Genomic DNA, 26,641 nt, shown 5'->3' with positions numbered 1-26,641 from the left:
TCTATGATTATGGTTAAGTAGATCTACCTGTGTGTTAAGTTTGAGGTATTTCAAGTTACTTTATAACTATTTATTCAAAGTCCAATCAGATACAAACTTGTCTACTTACCTGATTGGTTTGATTTCAAGCAAGGAGACTACGTGAACAACGAGGAACAGCCACCAGAACCGGCGCCGAGGCAGAAGAGGAAACGAGACTTCTTTGGGACAATTAAAAGAAGGTACGTTTGCCGCTTTTGTCACGGTCAAAGATAACAGTACAAGTACAGAAGGCTAGTGCCGCAAATAAAGAAATAGGGACTCTTGCGGCTATACAATAAGGTGCATTTCAGATCGCACAAAGTTTTATCTTTTTAATACTTTTTATAGGAAACTGCGTGGGATTTGAAACTTATTTTTATGTATAGGATAAGGTAGAAGTTCAATATCGTGTCGTCCTGGAAACGTCATCATCAGCCGGAAGACGTCCACTGCTGGCCTCCTCCAAAGATCTCTACGACGACCGGTCCTGCGCTGCCCTCGACCAACGTATTCCGGCGATCTTGACTAGATCGTCGGTCCATCTTGTGGTGTGCCTAGTTGTAGAGTGGTGTGGTTTTGCACCAGAATAGCACCCCATCTCCTTCCGTTAGGTGTTGTAAGGCGACTAAGGGATACAAAGTATGAAGGATAGGCAGCAGCATCCTTCCGAGAGAGCACGTATCACTCCATACGCAGATTTTTTTTTTTTAAAACTGGGCTTTAAATTGCGTTGATATTCCTACTCCTTCCGGCACGAACCTTATTTGTTTTAATGATGGTTATTTTTTTACAGATTAGGCAGATCTCGAACTCGAGGGCAATCCTTAGACCTCCAAGACACGGACTCGGAGAGCCAGAAGCTGCGAAGTATCAGTGCAGAGAGAAATAGCCACGGTACTCAACTAGTTTATAACGGTAGCGATAGTGAGATGGCAGACAATCCATTGCGCCTGTCATATACTTTGATCTTAGATAATGTCTAGATCAGTCTTTCTCAAAGTGGGTGATAACGCCCCATTGTGGGCGTTAGAGACCTAAAGGGGGGCATTAATCCTTAAAGGCCTCCTTTGGGTCTTCCAGAAAAAAATAGGGGCCATTGGCGGGTCGTGAGCGATGGTTGATTTGTAATGTCATTTAAATACCTTATATTAAAAATTTCGAATAAGGGTGTTTGTGCACTCATCCGTGATTTTACGGATCCATGAAAAAATACCAATTGAATGTACGTTTTTGTATGACGGCCACTTTGAAGAATCACGGATATTATTAGTTTATATTTCTGCCCTGTATGAAGGTATAAAACTACGAATACTTGTATTAGGAGTATATAAAAAATTGGGGGCGCTGAAAAATAATTGACTTTTAAAGGGGGCGATGAAAGAAATAAGTTTGATAATTTATGGTCTAGATACTGTGACAGCTGTAAACACGTCGAACTAAAATAACAGCTAACTGTTAACCACTAAATTCAGCAACGCACTCACACCAAAACAAAGTGGCTATCGCGAGTGTAAGACTTAGATTGTCGTGCACACTGAAGTAATAAACAACAGCAAGAGGCTCTCTAGACGTATAACTTATATCATCATCATCATCAGCTGGAAGACGTCCACTGCTGGACAAAGGCCTCCCCCAAATATCTCTACGACGACCGGTCCTGCGCTGCCCTCATCCAAAGTATTCCGGCGATCTCGAGCAGATCGTCGGTCCATCTTGTTATCGTTGGTCCTCTTTAATATTTGATGTATCCGGCCCGCTCGACTTCCTGACGTCCAACGAAAACAGAGCTCGCCTAACAGTTTTCTGTCTGAACTGTACTTCAGGCATAGAGCTCTGACACCGCGGGATGGTCGGCGGTGTTTTTCCGTTGTTCCGTTGGAGGCGAAAAGAGCGCACAGGAGATCGGCTTTCTCTTTTGCCGTATGGGCCAGGGTGTCATTCCTCATGTGCAACGGCGGCATGGACGGCTGGCTGAAGTTACCAAGAGCAGCTTTCGACAACGACCAGAACTTGCGTGTTCCGATCGGGTAACTGGAAAGCTGCTCGCCGTGACATTTTGACGACGTGTTTTGACTTTGCACGGGCGATTTGCCGCTTAAAAAATCTGGAAGCACGGTTGTATTTCCTCTTTAGAACTATGCAGTTCGGATCCTTTGTGCCCAGCGCCGCAACCCAAGTTCGATACGCCTGTTTTTTGCAGTCAGATGCTGCTTTAACTGACGTATCGAACCAGGGCTGTGATCTGCCACCGATCGGTTCTACAGAGCTTGGTATAAAAATATCCATGCCCTGTAGTATCACATCGGCTACTGCAACGGCGCAGGCACTAGGATCATCCGAAGGGAAACAAACCCTGCTCCAAGGGTAGGATGCAAAAAAGGAACGCATCCTATCCCAATCTGCTGACTTGTAGTGCCAAACGCGGCGGGTCGCTGGTGGTCTGCGACGTGGGCGTCGTATAGGCACTACACTCCTTACCAGGCAATGGTCGGACGTTCCGAGAGGGGCGTCGACAATGACCTGGTAACCTTCGGGATGTGTAGTCAGCAGAAGCTCTAATAAGGACGGCATGTGGCTATCCACATCCGGGAGCCGCGTTGGCGACTCAACCAATTGGGACAGATCGTACGCCAATGCAAAATTATGCACAGATCGCCCTGCGTAGTCTGTGGTACGTGATCCAAGCCATTCGGCATTGTGCCCGTTGAAATCACCCAAGACTACGATTTCAGCGGAGGGGATCTGTGCAAGCACGTCGTCAATTGCCGCTTGAACGCAGCCCATGAGATGATCGGTTTCTGCGTTACCACTATGGGACCTGTAGACACACGCATAGATGCGGACGCGGTCCTCTAAATCTACGCGGAGCCAGAGAGTGGACAGGTCCCTACCCTCAAAATTGCCGAGACGGCGACAGCAGATATCCTCCCTAACGTACACACATACCCCGGCATGAGGCAAAAAATTGTGCTCAATTTTGTACCCGGGGTACGTTAAATATGACGTATCGCTAGGTCGAGATATCTGCGTCTCCGTAAGGAAACAAGGCCGGCTTCGCCGTCTCAAGGTGGTGGTGGACGGCGTTTAAGTTGGAGTGAATTCCCCTGATATTGCAAAAGTCCACGTTGAGTGTGGAGCGGGGTGCCGTGGTGTTACTGCCTCGTTTGTCCTTGGTAATTGCATTTTAATGAAACGTTGTAAAATAGAAACTATTTGTTTATATAAGAGGCAAGAGGCATAACTGGCAAGGAGGCTCACGTGATGGGCAGGGAGGCAACCGCCCATGGACATCCACAACACCAGGGATCAAGAGATGCGTTGCCGGCCTTTAAGGTGGGAGTATGCTCTATTCTAGAAGGTCCCCCCGAGTCGTATCGGTTCGGGACAACAGCCCTGAGATTTCTTGCGAAACGCGCGGTTGCAGAATGCCTATGAACTTCGTTGTTTTTTTTAAGATAAAGTCAGTAATTTGTAGACTAGAGATGATGCAACGCCTTGGAAGCAGATGTTTCGAATCAGGTCAGGTAGACCCCTTTGCACAGGATGCCGGCTAGATTATGGGTACCACAACGGCGCCTTTTTCTGCTGTGAAGCAGTAATGTGTAAGCATTATTGTGTTACGGTCTCAAGGGCGCCGTAGCTAGTGAAATTACTGGGCAAATGAGACTTAACTTCTTATGACCCAAGATGACAAGTGCATTTTTAGTGCCGTTCAAAATTTTTGCGTTTTTCAAGAATCCAAATCGGTATTGCATTGTAATGTACAGGGCGTATCAATTTTTTTTATGGAATAGGAGGAAAAACGAGCGTACGGGTCACCTGGTATTAAGTGATCACCGCCGCCTACATTCTCTTGCAACACCAGAGGAATCACAAGAGCGTTGCCGGCCTTTAAAATTAATTAATAACCATCAGTTGAAGGTCTCTTGCTCATCTCGTCACTAATTTACATAAAAAAACGTCTCATTTTAAAATATTTCAGATAAAGCACTTTTACCGAGCAGGAACGTGTACTCCGCTGGGGCCTCGCCGGCACAGTCGGGAGATGAATCTAGGACATCGAGAAGGTGAGCATTGTAACTACACATCCTACATACAAACGATACTAATTGAATACAAATAATTGCGAGTATTTAGTTGTTTCTCTTCTTTTTATGATTTTCCCCATAGATAATGTATACGTTGAGTTAATACAGCTCTAAACACGTCAAAAAAAATAGCGAACTGTTAGCCTCTATATTCAGCACGCAAGCACACTGAAGCAAAGTGACATACATATCGCCAGTGGCCTGTTCTCATGCGTTGCCTTACAACAAGAGGCTCTATCTAGTCGTATAAAATTTTTGAGATTTTACCATAAAGAGATATTCTCAAAAACAGCCGTACGTAAATGCGCAACTTTAAGGGGAAATATGACATGGGTATCTTCAAAAAAGCGCGTACACCTTCCTTGAAGGCCGGCAGCGCTCCTGTGATTCCTCTGGTGTTGCTAGAGTATATGGGCGGCGGTGATCACTAAACACCATACCGTGACCATAAAATAAAATATCTATCTAATTGATATTAAAACTATAGACTTAAAATTTTGAAAAAAAAAATCTTTGGAAAATTAAATCCAAAATTTTCAATGACTTACTTTTTCGAGTGGAGAAAAATACATTGACGTATTTAGACCCCATTTGTATTTTAGGGCTCATATGTCGGGCTTTCCGATTAAAAAGCTCCTATATGCAGGTAGTTCGAAAAGCTAAGAAAAAAAAACAAAGACTCACCCTCAATAATATGACGTCACGTTTACTTGATGACTTGGTTTATAGGTGATTAACCTTCCCATTACTATAAATATGCCACTTTTAAATTTTTATATTAAATTATCAATCTTATTCAAAGTGATAAAACTCAAGATATTGACTATAAACTATATGAGTGATACCCAAATAATATTCAATCATCCCTAAATACAACTATTTATTCCAATACTGTTGAAACACATCTACTATATTACCAGTGGGTGTGACCACACTACACTACCAGTGGGGGCTCCTTTGCATAGGATGCCGGCTAGATTATGGGTACCAAAAGGGCGCCTTTTTCTGCCGTGAAGCAGTAATGTGTTGAAATGTAAGCATGTGTGCAGTGAAATTACTGGGCAAATGAGACTTAACATCTTACGTCTCAAGGTGACGAGCGCAATTCTAGACCTCTTTTTTCAAGAACCCTGAGCGGCACTGTAGTGTAATGAGCAGGGTGTATCAATTACCATCAGCTGAACGTCCTGCTCGTCTCATCCCTTATTGTCATAAAAAAAAATCAAATTTACAGGCGACCTTGACAATACTGATTGGTTTACAGCGAAAACCAATCAGCTCAATCAATATATTTACGTCATTTTAGTAATATTGGCTTATTGTTAACAATTAACATGTCTTGTGACAATGTAATTAGGATAACTTATAAAAAAATTAATTACAGCTAACTTTATTATTGGCAGTTGGCACTGGAAAGTAGTTTTATGGCGATTAAAATTAATATTACTGAAAAAATTTTGCTGTACTTATTAATAATAAAAACTAATGTATTAATTAAAAAGTGTAACACATTTCCTAATAAAATGAGGAATACATGTTGGCATACATACACTATAAGCAATTTTTCATAATAATTTCTTGAGTTATTATGACCTTTGTTCTATAAACATATAAGGTAATTTCTTATGATTTCCGATATTAAGTAAATATGATTTTCCAAATATTTTTATTTTTCTTGAGCGTAAATTCACTGAGTTTTGTATTTAATCATTTCTGTTCTCTGTCTGAATCAAATTCTGGAACGATTGTCTCGTGCCAGAATTAGGCGAGTCAACATCTCCTGAGGACGCCTCGTGTAGAGGCGAAACACTCGTCTATTTCAATATTTTTTTAAACATGAATTGTTAGAATCAAGTGTAATAGTTTTACCAATATTATATTAATTGTAATATCGCCCACTAAATGTGTATTTTCTCTCTTTTCATCTGACAACACTCACGCTGGGGCCAAACGCACTCTTCAATATGGTAACACCGGTTTTCTCATACTAATTCAACCTCTACTGCTAATACTAAATGCATGCTCGCTGCTCTTAATGGCTGTTTATTTACTTTATTTAAAAACTTCTAATTTTAAAAATTATTATTGCTTACACTAAATTTAATTAATTTCTATTTAACATCTATTATATTTATTTTTCAATATTTGTAAAATATTGCTTATTTTCACTATTTTTTAATTCATTTAAAACCCCATCATCCCATGAAATCACAAAACCAAACCAACATCGAAAACTAAACATAAAAGGTCCTCTCTCAGCGAGGTCTCCGGATTCAGTACAGCATCAGCCAGGACCTTCATCCACGAAGCTTCGACTCTAGTTCTTGAAACAATCGAGGCGGGGATCAAGAAACATTACCTCGTCCCTCTGACGGTCGCACAAAGAACAAGATGGCGGAGAAAAGGCGTTAAACTGCATATTTACAATGAGCACACATTCATCGCTAAACATATTAGCGGGTAAGTTGAAATTATGTTTGAGTAGGTTTCATGATGATATAATAGTATATTATGATACAAGTGAGCTAAGTTGCTCATTATACACGAGGCTGTCGGTTACAGTAATCGTAAATCAGCTGAGTGTCTAGTGAGCAAGTTGATCATTATACACGAGGCTGTCGGTTACAGTAATCGTAAATCAGCCGAGTGTCTAGTGAGCAAGTTCATCATTATACACGAGGCTATCGGTTACAGTAATCGTAAATCAGCTGAGTGTCTAGTGAGCAAGTTGATCATTATACACGAGGCTGTCGGTTACAGTAATCGTAAATCAGCTGAGTGTCTAGTGAGCAAGTTGATCATTATACACGAGGCTGTCGGTTACAGTAATCGTAAATCAGCCGAGTGTCTAGTGAGCAAGTTCATCATTATACACGAGGCTATCGGTTACAGTAATCGTAAATCAGCTGAGTGTCTAGTGAGCAAGTTGATCATTATACACGAGGCTGTCGGTTGCAGTAATCGTAAATCAGCCGAGTGTCTAGTGAGCAAGTTGATCATTATACACGAGGCTGTCGGTTACAGTAATCGTAAATCAGCCGAGTGTCTAGTGAGCAAGTTGATCATTATACACGAGGCTGTCGGTTGCAGTAATCGTAAATCAGCCGAGTGTCTAGTGAGCAAGTTGATCATTATACACGAGGCTGTCGGTTGCAGTAATCGTAAATCAGCCGAGTGTCTAGTGAGCAAGTTGATCATTATACACGAGGCTGCAGGTTGCAGTAATCCTAAACCAGCCGAGTGTCTAGTGAGCAAGTTGATCATTATACACGAGGCTGCAGGTTGCAGTAATCGTAAACCAGCCGAGTGTCTAGTGAGCAAGTTGATCATTATACACGAGGCTGTCGGTTGCAGTAATCGTAAATCAGCCGTGTGTCTAGTGAGCAAGTTGATCATTATACACGAGGCTGTAGGTTGCAGTAATCGTAAATCAGCCGAGTGTCTAGTGATCAAGTTGCTCATTATACACGAGGCTGTGGGTTGCAGTAATCGTAAATCAGCCGAGTGTCTAGTGTGCTAAGTTGCTCATTATACACGAGGCTGTAGGTTGCAGTAATCGTAAATCAGCCGAGTGTCTAGTGATCAAGTTGCTCATTATACACGAAGCTATGGGTTACAGTAATCGTTAATCAGCCGAGTGTCTAGTGATCAAGTTGCTCATTATACACGAGGCTGTGGGTTGCAGTAATCGTAAATCAGCCGAGTGTCTATTGAGCAAGTTACTCACGAGATTCATAAGCACTTTTTCAACACACTTGCGAGGAATAAACAAATATGTATTTACCACACAGCAACAAATGCGATACAAACCAGCCTAGCGAAACTGTCTAAGAAAAAAGTGATTCACTCGATTGTATGAAACGTGCAGACATTGATAGTTTGACAAATGACGGCTATAATCTTGTAAAAAACGGAGAGGGCCGAAATCCACTACGTTTTAAGCAAATGTTCGCTTTCAATCTAAGCCGGATTATACTTAGTCGCCGCTATTGATTACATATAGCCATATGTCCTACGTCAAAATTATAAGTAATTTTAACTAAATATTATAACAAATTATTGTGAAATTTGATAGTAATAAATGTTTTTTCGTCTTAATAAGGGACACATTTATTTATACCAAAAATGTTAATGAATTTTCAACGGCATAAAACCTCTTTATTGTTACAAAAAAACAACTGTATTACCCGGTTAAATTGTTAATGCAGTGTGTAATATTATTATGCACGTGTGTGTTATAGTTCGCTTTATGGCCCTAAGAACGATATAATAAGGCTCATTTTACGAACAAGTATGTTGAAAATGATCATTATGTTGGTTTAGATAATAGAAACCAGCCAAGTGCGAGTTGGGCTTGTTGAAAAACGCGCGCTTGTGGAATGCTAGACATCAACATAATGCGGATGGTATTTAGATTTTGACGTGATGCCCGGTGTTGGAAATCGTCCGCTGGTATCAACCCGAACAGCTCCTCTGAGCACTTCCCCTGATAAATGTGGTAGAAGATGCAAAGATAACCCAAATCTCTATGCATCTCTATTCTTGGAATAGCGGCCTTCATTATGATGTAACCACGGACGAGTAAAAAAAGAAGGAATCCGCGCCGTGATATTAGCAAGTTAAGCACCGTTATGCTAGTGTGTGTGTGGTTACGGGGGATACTAGTTGCACAATTTTTTCTCCCTTAAATAATCATATATGGCCACAAATACTTATATAGTATCGTTTTTACACTTATTCACAACGCACGACGGCATTTTTAAAATATTTTATTGAGACGCAAACTAATCTGTTACAGACGATGACAATTCCTGTACTTGTAGTTTACACGTTAATCGGCTTGTTTTGGTGCTACAGTGTTATGTAAGGTGACACGAAGTCCTTATTTTTGTACTAATCCGTGGATGTAACATATATTGTTTTTTTTCATAGTGGTACGGTGTGCGAGGTTTGCAACAAGACAATAGCGCGGCGTATCGGCAAGCAAGGCTACGAGTGTCGCGATTGTCTGTTAAAATGTCACAAACACTGCCATGTCAAAGTGACAGCCGCCTGTCAACAGTCCACCGTGCACAATATGGAGCTGTGAGTATCTTATTTAAACACCTCATTAATAAAATATATCGAATAACTTGGAGACGTTATGTAGTCGATCTTTAAGGGTTAAGTTAGCATATAAAAAAAAACAAAGGAATTAATAACCCTTAAGTTTAACTATTTTGGAATAATACATTTCATTCTTAGATAATTTATACCTCAATATCTTGACAGCTGTGAACACGTCGACAAAAATTGCGGTGTAAAACCTCTTGCTGCATCAACGCACACACACAAAATTAATAATTAATAGTCTATATGTCTAGATGTATAAATTATCCAAGATTTTTTTTTATTAATGTCCAAAAATTTTACGGCTCTAAGTAATTGAATATATCATATATTTAGCATATTAAGTTAAGATTTATGAAATCATATAAAAAAAAAATATTTATGTGTAGATTTTTATAAAATTATTGTAGATTAAAATACAATATGTGTATTATTGGAGAAATATATCCACAAAAGTTAAACTGCAGCAATGTATGTAAACTAACTTTTTATCTTTCCTGCCTCCGAAATACAGTGAAAATAGTCAAGAGTTTTCATGGTAACCGTAGTCGCTTTGTAGAAACGCCATCATACAGCTAAATCATAATATCATTTAAACATTACGTAAGTATTGAAGTAAAACAGCTACTTCGTTTGACAAACCTTTACGTTACCTCTACTTAGGGCTATAATTCACCGAGACACCACGGTGGTGCAACCAATTACCGCTACCAAAAAAATGCATAAACAATTTGTTATGTTTTTAAAGTGATAACCCTCACTTCTAGGATTAATACACAAATAAAATTTGAAAACAAAATTTTTGCCAATGCTCGCTGCCAACTGAGCTAACCGTTCGAGTGACCTATCGTCATAAAATCTTGTATGCTTTGTTCAACTCTCAGTTTGTGGCTTCATCTACAGGACCCACTTTACAGTTGATATCCTGCTCAACCACAATAATTACATATCAGGAAATTGACTTGAGATGTCTTTCTTGTAAATCTAAACAATTTGTTATGTTTTTGAAATCATAACCCTCACTTCTAGGATTAATAGACACATCAAATTTGTAAACAACGGTTAGCTCAGTTGGCATAGCACTGGCACGGAACGCCAGAGGTCGTAGGTTCGAGTCCCGCAACGTTCATAAAATTTTGTATTCAAATTTTTAAATGTATAAAGCTCTATAGAACTACTCACCTGATGGCGCGACCAGCTCGAACGCGTCATGACTCTGGTGTCTACCTTGCTAGTTTATGGACACCATGGTATCCCGGTGAAATACTCCCACTTATATTATAACAACTGAGTAGAGGTAACTTTTTTGTAATATCCTTTATGGTTGTAAAAACAAGATTTTTCCTCCGCTAGTCAAACCTAAATTATAAATAAACCAATCAAAAACTGTTATCAAATTGATTGGTTTATATCTGTAATATTCTTTATGTTTGATTGGTTTAGATTGGATTGTTATTGTGAACCATCATAACATATTAAATTCCTTAGAAAATCGCAGTTGTCGCTTTAAATATATTTTTTACTTTAATGCTGCAAAGGTCCCATTCGTATAGCTTTGGAAGTGGAAGGTATTTTTGTAAATATTATTTTTCTTAGTTTTCAGCCCACTTTTCTTTGCTTTTGTTTCCGTACTTAATTATTTTACATATTGGCGCGCGGCTCTATGTGTGCATGTGTTATGTAAATGCGGCAGTCGCCATTCGAGCTATTATAGCTTAAACACATGGTCGGTTTTGGTACGGCCGAACCATCGGACGGTCCGTTGGCTACCCAAGTGAGCTAAGTTGCTCATTATACACGACGCTGTGGGTTGTAGTAAACGTATATTAGCGGTGTGTCTAGTGAGCAAGTTGCTCATTATACACGAGGCTGTGGGTTACAGTAATCGTAAATCAGCCTAGTGTCTAGTGAGCAAGTTGCTCATTATATACGAGGCTGTGGGTTACAGTAATCGTAAATCAGCCTAGTGTCTAGTGAGCAAGTTGCTCATTATACACGAGGCTGTGGGTTACAGTAATCGTAAATCAGCCTAGTGTCTAGTGAGCAAGTTGCTCATTATATACGAGGCTGTGGGTTACAGTAATCGTTAATCAGCCTAGTGTCTAGTGAGCAAGTTGTTCATTATACACGAGGCTGTGGGTTACAGTGATCGTAAATCAGCCTAGTGTCTACTGAGCAAGTTGTTCATTATACACGAGGCAATGGGTTGCAGTAATCGTTAATCAGCCTAGTGTCTAGTGAGCAAGTTGTTCATTATACACGAGGCTGTGGGTTACAGTAATCATAAATCAGCTTGTGTCTAGTGAGCAAGTTGTTCATTATACACGACGCTGTGGGTTGCAGTAATCGTAAATCGGCCGGGTGTCTAGTGAGCAAGTTGCTCACTAGCGTCGCACTTATTGGTCCGCCGTCGTACTCGGTACGGTCCGGACGATAATAATAATAATTTTGTGCGATCGGCAATGCGACATACCATCGAATAATGTCCAGTACCAAACTGCGTTCGATGGTTCGGCCGGACCATATCCGACCATGTGTTATTCTATTATCGTCGAATGTCACCGTCACTCACATTAAAGCTGCATTTTACAAGCACACGCACACATAGCGCCGCGCGCCAAGATGACTAGAAGTATTTGTACCTACACGTGTTTGTAAAATTGTAAATGTTATTAGTTTGTTAATTCTGCTTTAGTTATTGTTAAATCAATAGCACGTTAATTTGATTTAATACCAAAAACCTGGATTAACACTTCCAGTTTTAACTATTATTTCAACGAATTAACAAGTATCTTAAGTCATAATTCTAATAAAATGTGTAATGCCTGATTTTTATTATTGGGGATATTAGCTGGTGAGACTAAATCAGGGTCACTTCCAAACAACTCATCAAATTGGGTTTGAGTAGCCTTGAAACCTTGATCTGATGTTTTAAGAAGGTTAATGTCTACAACCTCAATTTCGTTGCCGTCCCTATCTTTAAGAAGCTGTTCGTATTGCCCCTTGAATTGCTCCCTCCGTATTGAAGCATCATACTACATTCTGGCTTTAATTATTTACAATATTATTCAGTATGGTTATTTAGTAAAGTGCACACGACATTAGTGAAAAATTCACCAATAAGTAATGTTTAATGTCTTTATTATAGTATACGCGTATTTCTATAAAGAAAGAGACATACGCGACCACGAGGCAAGAACTTATGACTAAAAACGTCAAGTTTTATTAGTTTAAAGGGGCACTTACCTGAAATACGACATTCCATCCTTTATAAGTTTGAATATTGTGTTATATTGACAGTCTCACTGATCACTTTATAATTGCGTGGCTTTGTATTCAAAGCGCTGTCGAAACACAACTGAACCAAAACTCTGCGTAATAGACGCGCACGCAGAGTTTTTTTTAGATAATTTTTGAGCGTGACTGTGAGTCTAGTTGTTCAATTGTACGCCAATGTTCAATACTCACAAATTAAGTGCTCAGCGGGTTTAAAATATGTTGAAACGAATATACGTGATTTCTGTACATTATTTCCTGCAGCTTAAGCTCTTCGTATGCTTGTGTGTTTGAATCCATTGCTAATCATTTTAGTAACGTGAAGGATTATGCAGTATGACGAGTGAGACACTAACGGTACTCGATTCTCTTTCTAATCTTCTTCTTCTTCATGTGCCTCTCCATTACTGGAGGTCAGCTGTCAGCTTTTTTAAGATCTTCTTGTCCATGGCTAAGCGGAATAGTTCTTGGACTATCTTAATCCACTCCCTTCCAAAACTTCTTTTTTCTTCCAACACCTCATTTCCCAGCAATTTTCCCCATCAAAATAGTTTGCAGCAGGCGGTACCTATCGTTGCGCAATATATGACCAGAGGTACGAGATCTTACGCTATTTTTTCTTTCTAATAATGTAATAAAATTGATACTTAATTTTTGAACAGACCTTTAAAGAAATGATTTTAGGATATATTACCGCAGTGCTATTTATAACCTAGGTCCTAAAGAATAATTGAGAGCAAAATTTAATGAAATAAACATTTTTAACTGTTGCCTCTCAATATATTCTTGATAATATATAATATACATAGGCACTTAAGTGAATTTGCTAGAAACTGTCATAACCATAATCTTAACACCAGGAACAAACATAAATGTGTACTTGTCAAACATACTATGTCGAGTTAGTAAGTCTTTTGTGGGGCAAGGTATATGCTTTTACAACATTATCCAAGAAAATGTTCCATACATCTGTACTTAGTATGAAATTCAAAAGGATTGTTAAAAGACGTTTATGTGGTAATAATAACATAAACGACTTTCTTAATGACTCCACAGATTGGGAATGGCCGCCGTCAGGCTATTTGATGGTATCTCATTCATTTCCGAAAGGGTAGGTGGGTGATTTTCAATAAGTGATTTCATGACCTATTTTGAATAAAAATATGTTTAATTTGCGTGATTCTTTCGTTAGCCGCCCCGGGTCCGGTTGCGGGGTCCGCCCTCCCGCTCCCACTATTGTTCCTACTTGCCCCACGCGGCCAGTAATCAGGGTGTGGTTCGTGAGTCCGTGCGGTGGTCATTCGTAACGTATTAAATTACAAACATTGGATGAAGTGCACTAAATAGTCATTTAATATATTTTTCTTTATAAATGATTCCTGTAAGAGTGTTAGTATCTCACAAGACATGCTTTACAATCAAAGGTGCTTTAGACATATTCATCTTTAGTAGCTTCATGTTAATGTCTGCCTTGCTAAATGTAATATGATATGTTTATATATTATTGTCTATAAAAATGTATATTATAAAACTGTATATAACGTTATTTACCTATTGTAGGTACATCGGGCACATCCATTGTTAGTTCGAATCGTTCTTTCTATAATTATGTTCGTTATGTTCGAAATTATTGAAAAGAAAATCATTTGCCCGCCACACGAATGTGTGGATTTTTTTTATATCATAATCAAAACTTATTTTTTTTTTTGCAAAATAAGTAAGACTATGTCTTAAATAATTTTATATTTATTGTATCGAACATATTTGTAAAAAGTTCTACGAACGTAAAATAACGTTATAATATTGTGTAATGCCTGGTTCCGTATAAAAAGTATGCTATAAAATTTATTATCGATATATTTAAATGTGAATCGATACATTAAAATCATATTGGTTACTATATAAATTCATAGAATTAGACTGAACTTCTAACATTGCTATAAACGTTTATATGGGTTACTTCTACTAAAATGTTACTCGAAGCATTAAGAATTTAGGGAACCTGGTATTAACAACTTTCTTGTACGAGGATATTAATATGATTGATTAAAAAATAATATTATATTTTTAGATCCATGCTCCCCGTGCTTAACGAATAGCCAACGTGTATGAAGACTGCAAGAAAAAAAATATAAAAAAAAAACTACAAAAAAACATGCATTCAGGTTCTCATGAAACACTTGTTCATAAATGTTTTTGTTGAAGCATGTTTGTTGTTTTGGCTTTTTTTTTTAATATTTTACTCGATTACGGTCGTATTTTTTTCGTTAATTGAATATTTAGCATGCCCATTTAATCTGTGTTTGCTTTAAATATTATATCTGAAAATGTGAACGCTTAATTACCATCTAATCTCTAAACATGTGTTGTCACGCAAGATATCTAATGGACCTTAATGGTTAATTAGATTGGTCTCCGCTGCGCTTCAACTAGATACCGTTACCGCGCTACCTGAGAATAATTATAGCTTTCTTATTACGGCAACTATTTGATGCTTGTGTGTGTGGCATCTTGACACTCAGTGGCATCTTTCATATTACTTTTTTGACTTACTCGTGTAAGGCATTGCCTATTATACTTTTGAGTATGTTTGTTGCATCATTTTACGTATTATATTGTAATTGAAATGATTTGTAAATGGATGGAAATGTAAATCTTGATATAAAAGAGTGCCAATAAGTTTTTTGCTACTTCTTCTCATTAGCTCAACCCTTTACGAAGTAGCGGTAGATTCGAAAAGAAAAATATTTTTTTGACATTCATAAGTGTCATTTCCGTGACCTACATGAATAAAGTGATTTTGATTTGATTTATTTTATGTAACACACGCTTCGTGCTATTTTACATTGAAATTAATTAAATTCAAAATACTTACTGATAATATGTGTTCCCAGTATCTTTCTTATCTCTTGTATTATTATTTTTACAAAGTTACTACGCAACCCAATGTTTCAATGATTAGCAAAGTTTAACAGAACGTGCCACACGTCAATGTCACACATTGTTCGAGTACGCCCACTTGGGCGTAGTATTAGTTGCCGCATTTTGCGTCTACGCCGGCGGTATCCAGTTGAAGCACAGCCTGAGTAATGATGCTCCCACACTGCTGGTATAAAATGTTTACAAATATTTTCTATCAAACATTTGATCAAAATTTTATTAAAAGTTAGGTAATGTTAGTAAACAATTTCTAAACAAAATTGTTATATAACAAATTGTAACAAATAAAATATTTGTGATCATTTTTTTAAACATATTGTATCCGATAGCAGGGTTTGTGGAGAGTGCTGAGCCCGTTTTAGCATGATAAATGCTATTAAAATGTTTGTATAAATTTTGCATCAGTGTCAGGAGTACTCAAAACATCTAACAATTCCTAACAGTTTTGTTTTTCCTTTTGCATGTAATTAATTTAAAGTAATGTACAGTATGGAAACAGCTTATATGAAATAAATGTAGGTACATACTTGTTAGCATATTAGCTGACTATATTCCAAAAATTAACGAAAACTGTGCAGTGGTTTTGTCAAAAAGTAGGCTTTTCATTTTGGACAAATTTAAACGTCCTGTAAGATTTGCGTTACTGGGTCAATGATTCAATGAACTTTAATATTTCAATATAGGCGGCGTTGCCGCTTTGCCTAGCTGCCTTTGAATTGCGCCGCCCGCGGCCGTCAAAGAGATACACGTGCCGGCGGTGTCTCTTTGACTGCGGCGCAATTTATTCAAAGGTAGGGACGGACATCTATCGATGAATAGCTTTATTTAAAGGGAGTTAGATTGGATAAATAATAAGCTGTTTGTCTATTTTGAAATTGTTCTGTAATGATTATTGTAAAAATACTACACCTACCTATTTAAAACTAAGCAGCTTCAGAATTTTTATTTTTATAAATTATGAAGTAGTTTAGAGATAATGATCGTGAATTAGGAAGAACTAAACAATAACAATTTATAACTTGTTTGTAATTTGAAAGCAACCTATCAAAAATCGTACCACCTTACTTTTTTTAATTTTTTTTTTATGAAACTAAGGGACGCGACGAGCAGGACGCACAGCTGATGGTAATGGATACGCCCTGCCCATTACAATGCAGTGCCGCTCAGGATTCTTGAAAAACCCCAAAAATTCTGAGCGGCACTACAACTGCGCTCGTCACCTTGAGACATAAGGTGTTAGGTCTCATTTGCCCAGTAATTTCACTAGCTACAGCGCCCTTCAGACCGAAACACAGTAATACTAACACATAACTGCTTCACAGCAGAAATAAGCGCCGTTGTGGTATCCATAATCTAGCCGGCATCCTGTGCAAAAGAGCCTCCCACTTGTTCGCTGCTCAGGAAATCACTCAGAAAACAGTGGTTCCGTAAGTATTGAACTTACAAAAATAAACTATTTTTTTTTTAAAGCTTAGCCATTCATTAATTTATTAATTGTTAAAAATATTAAAACATTCGAATAACACAAGACTACTAGATTTTAATGCCTTGTTTAGATTGTTGGTTAGTAATTTTAAATAAAGTATCGATAAACTAGAATTGTGGGGTATATTTACGTCTTTATTTATTTTCGCCATTTTATTTAAGTATTTGTAATTTGTTATTCAGTTTAACGCGAGCTTTCGGAATGTGTGTACGATGTCTGGAGTGTCCAAGCGAGTTCTTTACGCAGCCCGCGATTGTTCCAAGTTTTTGTTGAACAACTTAAAGTTGTATTTATTAATTTAACTTTCTTAAAGTTCAAGTGAAATGTTTCAATCAGTTTTCATTTCTTCGCTAATAATTATGTTATTGTTAAGAGTTTACGAGAAGAGAAGTAACAGCCAATTCGCCGCTGTGAGCTACGTTGTCGCTCCTCGGGGTCAAAGTACGTAGTCTAAACAGACTGTTCATTTATCTAATTCAATTTTGATAATTAGTTTCATTGAAAATTTCTTTTTTATAATTTAGGAAATTTGATTTAATTATTAATTTTACTATACTTCTGTGGACCAGTATGACTTGTATTTTCATTTATTTCGTATAAGCTGTTTCCATACTACAGTATACATATGAAAGTATTATTGATTCACTGATAGGCAAATTGACTGTGATGCCTGAATGAACCTGTGGCTTTGTCGTTATTGTTTTTAGATTCTCCTAAACAAAACTAAACCCTATTTTCCTTATTATTGGAAAATATAACATAATTAAAAAACTTATATAACTAGTGCGGACCTGCTCGTCTCGTGCGTGTCTCCTGCCCGTGTATTAGGAGTTTTTTTAAATACATGATCTCTGTTTCACGGGGTAAACATACAGACATTAGATTTTTGTATATATTTCGCTGATTGCTTCTTTTTTCTAGGAAAATGCGGGCTTGGGAGTTACAGCGCATTGAAAAACGTGAAAGGAGTTTTTTTTTAAAAACAAAAGCACGTGACTTACAATGTAAACAAACCAATTTGTTCAAAATGGTCAATGTTTACACGTTCTAGTGAATAAACCTCATTTTTGATGTAACGCAATATAAATGTTTGAACCGGAATAGCTTTTCATCCCGACCCTAATTTAAACTCCTCTCCTCAGGACCTTTCTAACGATTGGGAATGGGGAATAAAATTTTCTACGCCCATTTTGTGCTTTATACTGGGTGTCCCAGAATAAGTCAAATGGGAATGACTTTGTTCTATCAGCTAAGATAAGATAAGCAAAAAAGATAGGTAAAAGGTCGACGGTTTTAAGCTCATAGACCAAAGTCATTCAATCCCCTTTGCCCTTGTCCAACTTATTCTGGGACACCCAGTATATAGATTTAGGTTACTAACCTAATTTACCTTACTAACGATTACGAAAATTAAGTGAATTATTGTCATATATTTATTAGGCATCCAGTACTCATGTATGTGTTAAACTAAATACATTAGTACACTGCAAACTCGAATGAGTTGAGTGTCACCTGAATTTTGTAAAGTATAGTTTTTTCTACTAAATCAGTTTGGATTATAAGGCCGTTTCCATTTTGGCGATTTTTTAACTATTCACTCGTATAATATATGACAAATCACATCATTACTAACACATCCCATGATAAAGAAATATCTAAAATCTATCATATTTTAATTAATTTATTATTTCTGTTTTCAGGGCTTACATCTCATCACCATTTGCAGACAAGAATATAAGGATGTTGTGATCTATATTAATTTTATTAAATCTTGACTAGTTAAATATTTTAATAAAAAAAAGTCAACCATTAAATCATCGGTCATCATAAATACCTGACGATTACTGTTTTGTAGTAAACACTGGTTTATAGACCGACAACTACGTGCGCGACCGTCCCACGGGATGACAGACGGTGGTGGGGACGGGGTACTAAGATATCAGCGGGTAGCGGCAGTCTCACGAGTTGCCCTTCCCCGATACCCGCGCGGTCGCCCACGAAGTTGTTGTACTATAGGTATTTAACCCAACCAAGTTTTATAACATGAAATGTTGTACCAATTATTTATTGTGAAATATTTATCTAGTCAGATGTCTAAATACACATATGAAGTGTTACTTAGTATACAGCATGACTGGTAAGACGCTTTTAATACTCCAGGACGGTCTTAAGTGAACAAAAAAAAATAATATAAAAAAAATCGCAAAAATCAATTTAACCGAGAGTTAAATAATTTATTACGTAACGCATAGACACCGGGCGAATGCACGGATTACACGCTCATCGTGGGGTGCGGAAGTAGGAAGGGAGAAGGTGCACATACGGACCTGTTGCGCTTACGCATAATCAACGATACAATCGCGCAGTGGGTTTATATATATTTATGTTATATTTTATTAATAAATAAAGTTCTTTATTATATAATTAAATCGAGTTTTCTCATAAAATATCGTTTGCATGTCTGACCAGTCATACTGTATGCATTATTTATTAACTAAAATAAACCTCGTAATAAAACTATGATATAAGTACAACACAAATAGCTTTTTTACTTATTCTCGAAATATATTAGCTTAGGCTTAATGTACTGTAATATAGGATTACGCCTTTTACACATAAATGTAATAATATAATTGAAATTAACATGATTTGTATGACATATAGACATTGCGATATACAATTCGGTAATTGATTGGTATATACATTTTTAATATAGTATACATCATTACCATTTTACTTGACCAAACATATATATATATATATATATATATATATATTATTGATTTGAATGTGTGCAGCTTCCTAGCAAAATTTGCCCAGTCAAGGCGGAATGGTCCGTTGTAATAAGATATAGGTAGGTACTTATAGATATATATCGTTGTCTATTTTGTATGTCAAATAGAGCAAATTGCTTTTTAGTTCGTCCTAACTATTGGCTTTTAGTCTAGGTTAGCATCGCTAGTGCCCCTCTCGAATATTTAATTATTAGCCCAAAAAAATCCGGATTGACAGATGTCACTACCTCAGTGTTGCAGTCATGAAAAATTTGTAGTTACCATAATAAACCATAGATTTTATTTATTTTTTATTTATACTCTTGTTATACAATAAATTTTATATATTAATTATTAAAACGACATATATTTATGTTTATTATTTAAAATTAAAATTAATTGTTTTTAAAGTACAGACTGTACTATTAAAATATTTTTTTTTTTTTATTGTTTCATTTATCAATTTGATTAGAAATATTATGAAATCATGATTTAAATATTTGTTGTATATACATCTACATATTAATATCTATACGTTATTGTGTCTCGAATATAAGAAGCTAACGCACAATTGAATGGTGGGAATCAAACCATAAACACCACTTTGACATTAAAGCAATAAGTTATAAAAGCGATAGTTTTCGTTTTGTATGTAATGTTTTTCTGTGAATTTGCGAAACAGAAATATTTGTACTTACATATAATTCTATTATAAGTACAAATACTACTTATAATTAAAAGTACTTATTATTATAAGTACGCAATATCATGAGTGAAGTACAAATATTTCAGTTTCGCTTATCGATGATATATCATCACAGTTTTATTTAATGTAATGTGTGTTGTAATTTTAATGCTAGCAAATGTGTTTTTTTTTTTTAATAAAGTGTCGTTCGTGGTATTTTTACTGGTGCTACGTTTACTTGCGTTGCAATCGAATACACAATGTACTTATTTAAACTACTTGTTATTTTAAAGTCATAATCCTCACTTCTGGGATTAATTATACAATTTAATATTGTAACCAAAATATATGAACGATGCGGGATAGGAACCCGCGACCTATCGGATTCCGTCCGAGCGCTCTTTCCAACTGAGCCAACCATTCGAGAAAGCATGGGTCGTAAATTTTGGTATATATCTTGTTCAACAACAAAGAAATAAGTAAATATTAATTTGTATAATTATTTATTATGAAGTCGAATTTTAACAAAAATAATAAAACTGCCACTATTATTGTGTATGGATTATGGAAGGCGTCTTATCTTGTGTTTCAAAGTGACGAGCGATATTGCGATGCCGCTAATTTGGGTTCAATCAAGAACCCTCAACGGCACTGAACCAGCTGACAGTCTTTCTCGTCACTTTTTGCATAAAATATTGTAGCCATTTTTCATAGTTTTGGACTTTTTTAAAGAAAAAATTATTTGATTAGCTTAAGATAACTTGGACCTTTTTTGATTCTAAGAAATAGTTGTAAAACGACCGAATGACCTCTGTGTCATTTACGTATACACAATGGATTATATTATATTGATGATTGTTGTATAATTTGTGTTATGAAAATAATATATTTATAATGTTGGTACTTATTCTGTTTCTGTACTTTATGTTTTAATATACAAATGAGTTTATAATATTTTGTTTTAATCAAGATATTGAATGAGTTATTCTTATATTAAGGATTGTTTAGATTAAGAAGTTCGACAACGAATACTGCGCCCAAGTGGGCGTACTCCAGTTTCGAACGATGTGTGACGTTGACGTGCCATATGGTCTGATAAAATTTGCTAATAATTGAAATTAAGATAAAGGTTGCGTAGTAAAACTTTGTAAAATAGTAGTACAAGAAATAAGAAAGACACTGGGATCACATATCATCAGTAAGTGTTTTGTATCTTATTAATTTCAATGTAAAATAACAGGAAGCGTATGTTACAATATTTGAAAGATGCCACGCACACAAGCATCTAATAGTTGCCATTAAATATGCAACTTAGTACTTATATATTAAATCCACAAGCTAGGGTATATCTGATGGGAGGTGATGGTAACGCGAGGTGGGTTTTTGACTTTTGAGTACATTTTAACTCGAGTGCGATTCACACAAGGGGTAAGACTTTCGACAAGGTGAAGGTATTTATGTAATTTTTTTAAATTATGCTAGCACCAGGGACGTGTATTGTTTTTCTAACAAGGTATACTACAGCTTTAGATACAAGTACCTAATAATATAATCGTTAGAAATTTTGTATTGGACACAACGCGAAGAGGTTGACAATTTTAGCAATTTTGTCGTTTTAAAATGTCTCTATCATGACCATAATGAACTAACACGATAATATAAGTAGCAGACCGCGTTTTTATTAGATTCATAATTATACTGCTTTCTTTTTTTATCTCAATTGTAGTACGCGTAGTATTTTCATAAAATGATTTTTTTATCAATTTCACTTTGATATTTGACACATATTTCCATTACGCCATCTAGCGGTAAAGAGACATATTACTGCAATCACTGTGTTAATTTTTCATGCAAAAGATATTTAATTGTGAACTGTAATGATTGGTTGTAGCTTGGAAAAACGACTATAAACTCAAACTATATATACTCAAAATAAAATAAATTTAATCTAATATAAAATACGAAAGTAAAAACTAAAAAGGTTAATATCTAAAAAAAAAATATTGAAGCAGGCGTTACTTTGCGGAAATCCATAACTATCCAAAGGCAATATTTGTCTTTAAACAATTCGACAGATTTTGCTGAGGATGTAACGTGTAGAGGCGAAACACGTGTCGAATTATTGTTACATAGGTTATTATCTCTTTACCAATGCCATATTCGATAACCCAGCAGCCTAGCGAAACTCTCTAAGAAAAAAGCGATTCACTCGATTGTATGAAACGTGCAGTCATTGATAGAATGACAGATGACGGCTATAACCTTGTAAAAACCGGAGATAGCCGAAATCCACTACGTTTTAAGCAACTGTTCGCTTTCAAACTTAGCCGGATTATACTTCGTCGCCAATCGCCATACTTTAATTACTACTTATTCATACTTATGTCAAATCACTGCACCTTTCATAGTAAACTAAATTTCAATTTTTACTTAGGCAGGCTGGCCTCTTATGACGTAGTGTTAACATCCTCTTTGTAACCCACAATGATCCTTTCATTCAAATTAGCACAAGGCACCGGTTAAAGGTCGTAAAGCACGATCCACCCTAGTGTGGTTGAAAAGAACGTTCATCACAGCTAAAGACTCTTTAACTCGCTTGATTTGGATTTATGGTCGCCTGAACATTAAACGGTCAACGAAATGCATACAATTTAAATAAACTACTGGAGCACTTCCTATGATACAAGACGGTCACTTTATCTCTGGAACGTGAAGCCCCCTCCCGTTCCCCTCTCACCCCCTCGCGCTCGTCCTGTTATGTCAGTACGGTTTGCATTTTCATTACTTCGTTAAGTACATGTCGTGATATTTTCGTACTATCAATGCTTTGTATTTTAATTTTTTATTTTTACGTTTTGATTTTTGTTGTTAATAGTTCTGTCTTTTTATGTCCCTATAATAGTAGGTACCTACTGCCAGAAAAATAAATCCTTTTTTTACTAAACCCAGTTTGTTTCATTGATTTTTCATAATTATAATAACAATATTCAGCATCACAATACAACACCTTTACATCAATCTATAATACTGAAGAAATAAATCGTTGTTTATTTATTAATAATAATATCCAAATGATGTTTGTTTTGCACACCGTACCAAAGCAGCGATGTGACGTCATCGACGTCAGGTCCAGAGATAATGTAACGGTAGAACGTGTTTTATGTTGTTTCATGCAATAGTATATTTATTACGCACCTAGGGAGAAAAGTAGGTCATGTCCTACTTATCACACGTGGTGCATATACGATTTTTTACCCTCGCGGTTTATCAGTGGCCGATTCTTTCCCGGCAAGACGACTTTTGTCCTTCGTACCGGGGACTAAAAGCGAACATTTCATAGAGGTGCGAAAAAAATATCTTATCCTATAATTTGACATTACATTACTTCTTTACTTGTCTTTAATTGGAACAAAATATAAAGATACATATATCTTAAGAAAAAGAATTAGGGTACCTATATCTTATTTCAGACAAGGATTTTGAAAAGATTGATAAAAATACAGATTGATGTAATTGAATTAATCTTGAATACACTGTTCGTGACTTGCTTCGTAAACATGAAACTGTTCATTACGAGTAGGTTTTATATTGTCGGCATTAACATTATGAGCTCGATAACTCAGACACTAGGTCTGCGTAACAAGCGCAATATCAACTGGTTCGGTGACTTTTGGTTCCTCCTCTCCTCATTTCTGATTCGATCTCGCAGGTAAACTCTGAGCCCTCTGCATTGCCCTCTGAGCGACCATGAGCTTTCTCATAGCTCACTGTGATAAAACGCAAACTTTACTTCTGCATTGCCCCACCTTAGCTTGGGCTCATCGTCAGCTGTTAAATGACTATAAAAATGAAATGAAAGGTTATGGTAAGCTTACACTCAGCTAAGTTTCATGCAAATAAATCTAAGCAAAGTATAAGTATGCTCTATAGATATCAGCCTAAGTAAGTATGTACTTTTCACTAATTATTATATATATACATTTGTAAAAGACACATTTTTAATTATTTAATTCACCATTTTCTTTTTTACGGCGGCAATAATACCTAAACGCTAATACCTTTAGGCAAATAAAAGTGAATTAGACTGAATATTAGCTACAGATATGAAACTGCGGCTAAGTATAATGATCTTAATATGTTTCAGTGTGGTACAGTTTCCAACCCGGGTTTCTTTCTTGTAACACATTATTATTTTACATTGAAATTAATAAAATACAATATGCTTACTGATGATATGTGATCCCAGTGTCTATCTTATTTCTTGTAGTATTTATAATTTTTAAAAACTTCAACTAGGTACGCAACCCGGCATTTTAGTTTAAATTTTTAGCAAAGTTTAACAGAACGTGTGGCACGTCAACGTCACACATTGTTCGAGACTGGCTCGAGTACGCCCACTTGTGCGTAGTATTAGTTGGAGCGCAGCGGAGACCAATCCTTAATCTAAGATTACAGCTTTCATAGATTTTAACGTTTATTATCTTGTTGTCATTCAGAATCTAGTATTTGTTTGGTAGGGGCGGACTGTCCAGCGCTTGGCATTACTTAGATTTAAAATATACTAGCGCATAGACAAACAGAGCGTGCGAGGCAGAAGAACATCTCTAATTGAGATACAGGAAGATAGAAAAGGAAAGCGAGTCATAAGTATTTTGAATATCAAACTTCTAGCTAACGCACACATTATTTACATATGACTTAATAATTAATAATGCTATTTATATAAATAATAATAAAATAAAACTTAAATAATCTATGTATAGAAATATAAGCAAATATCATTAAGATCTCTGTGGGCAGGTAAGGTGCCCATGAAGCTGGCAACATTACCTCTTTGTATAGCCAAACTTATCCTTTGACAGAGGTACGTACCAGATTAAGCGGTTAGACGCCTGGATAGCTCTTTTACGAGTTTTTGTGCCGATGAACCCCAAGGACCCATCGTCTCCAACCCAAAGGGAACAAATATGTATCCATCACCGAGTGATGCATATTTCCTCCGCTTTAGGTTTTGAAAAGAAAACACATTGAAAAAACCAAAATTTGTCGCGCATTATTAGATTAACAGGTCGTCTCGGGTCATCCCCTTCCTTAAAATATGGTCGAGAGAGTTGATGGCTGATCCATGCGTCATGCTCGTAAACGGGCGCTACTTGTGGTGGCAGGATGATCCTGTTACCAGAAAGTGAAACTGTACTTCATGTTTTTAAAATTAAAGTAATATCATATCTTTTATAATAGCTCGCATAATTCCTGTATTTATTTGCGTTGTGCTTTGTGGATTGATCCATCTCTTCATCTACTGTGCTCAATAACTCTTGTGTTTTTACTTATTAAGGCGACACTAAATGCTAGCGACCTTGAGCTATATGAGTTCACGGCTGCCGGCCCGCGATCTATGTAACAAAGCCAACATTTCCAAAATTCTTGCGTGGAAATCGTAATTTTTTTACAAGCGCAAACAGTTTATATGCTTACAATTCTCATTATTGATTACTAATCTGAATAAATGTACCTACACAAAAAAAAGTACAAGCTATATAAATACCTGTTCTGAGAATAGTACTACACACATGCATCATGCCGAGAAAAAACTTGTTTAACTGCAATGAAAAGTGGTTGTTCAAAATAGCTCTGGAGTGTTAACTTATAACCAACAGCAAACATTAGAAACCTACAAATAAGCCTTAAGGGTATGTGTTATATGATAAAATAGTGTAAATAGCTCCAAATGATGTATTTTCACCACTAAACGTGTCTAAAATGCCTCCTTTGCGTGTGTTCTGCTTACCCTTCGCCTTAACTTACATACTTATCTTTTTTGACTTACTCGTGTAAGGCATTGAGTATTTTGACGTTTGAGTATTTTTGTTGCATCACTTTACATATAATATTGAAACTGAAATGATTTGTAAATGAAGTATAGTATAAGTAAGTAGAATGTATGAAGCTGTGATTTAAAAGAGTGGAAATGTGGAGACTGAGACCGCTGTGAACACGTCGTAAAAAGAGGCGAACGCTTAGCCTCTATTTCAGTAACGTACGAACAAGGTGTCTGACTGTCTGTTGTAATTCGTTGCCTAACAGCAAGAGGTTCTATCTTGATGTATAAATGCTCTGAGCCACAGACTGGTAATAGAGCGACCCTGAAGCTATTTAATAATATTGTACGATATTACATTGCAACAATATTTTATATAAAAAAGAAAACCTTTACGAAGAGTTCTTCTCACGTTTTCGAATGGGTTCTCGACTTTCAATA

At 36.5% G+C, this 26,641-nt stretch overlaps 1 protein-coding gene across 5 annotated transcripts in view; it reads left to right on the top strand.

Annotated features, from left to right (window-relative positions):
• LOC126976161 (uncharacterized) overlaps positions 1-21,331 on the top strand; it is a 116,717-nt gene extending 95,386 nt beyond the window's left edge. For 3 of the 5 annotated variants that reach the window (XM_050824383.1, XM_050824385.1, XM_050824386.1), the window contains 6 exons: positions 130-221; positions 815-915; positions 4,004-4,088; positions 6,357-6,569; positions 9,042-9,194; positions 18,621-21,331. In XM_050824383.1, coding sequence (XP_050680340.1) covers positions 130-221; positions 815-915; positions 4,004-4,088; positions 6,357-6,569; positions 9,042-9,194; positions 18,621-18,669 — 693 coding nt within the window. In that variant the 3' untranslated portion in view covers positions 18,670-21,331. Of the gene's footprint in view, positions 1-129; positions 222-814; positions 916-4,003; positions 4,089-6,356; positions 6,570-9,041; positions 9,195-14,565; positions 14,660-18,620 lie in introns of all 5 variants that reach the window. The other 2 variants (XR_007731849.1, XM_050824384.1) reach the window with 2 other exon arrangements.
• The last annotated feature ends 5,310 nt before the right edge of the window (positions 21,332-26,641 follow it).

This window comes from Leptidea sinapis, chromosome 39 (assembly GCF_905404315.1).
Source record: "Leptidea sinapis chromosome 39, ilLepSina1.1, whole genome shotgun sequence".
Classification (NCBI taxonomy): Eukaryota; Metazoa; Arthropoda; class Insecta; order Lepidoptera; family Pieridae; genus Leptidea; species Leptidea sinapis.
The sequence above is the reverse complement of the archived record's forward strand: the minus strand, read 5'-3'. Positions and strand labels throughout refer to the sequence as shown.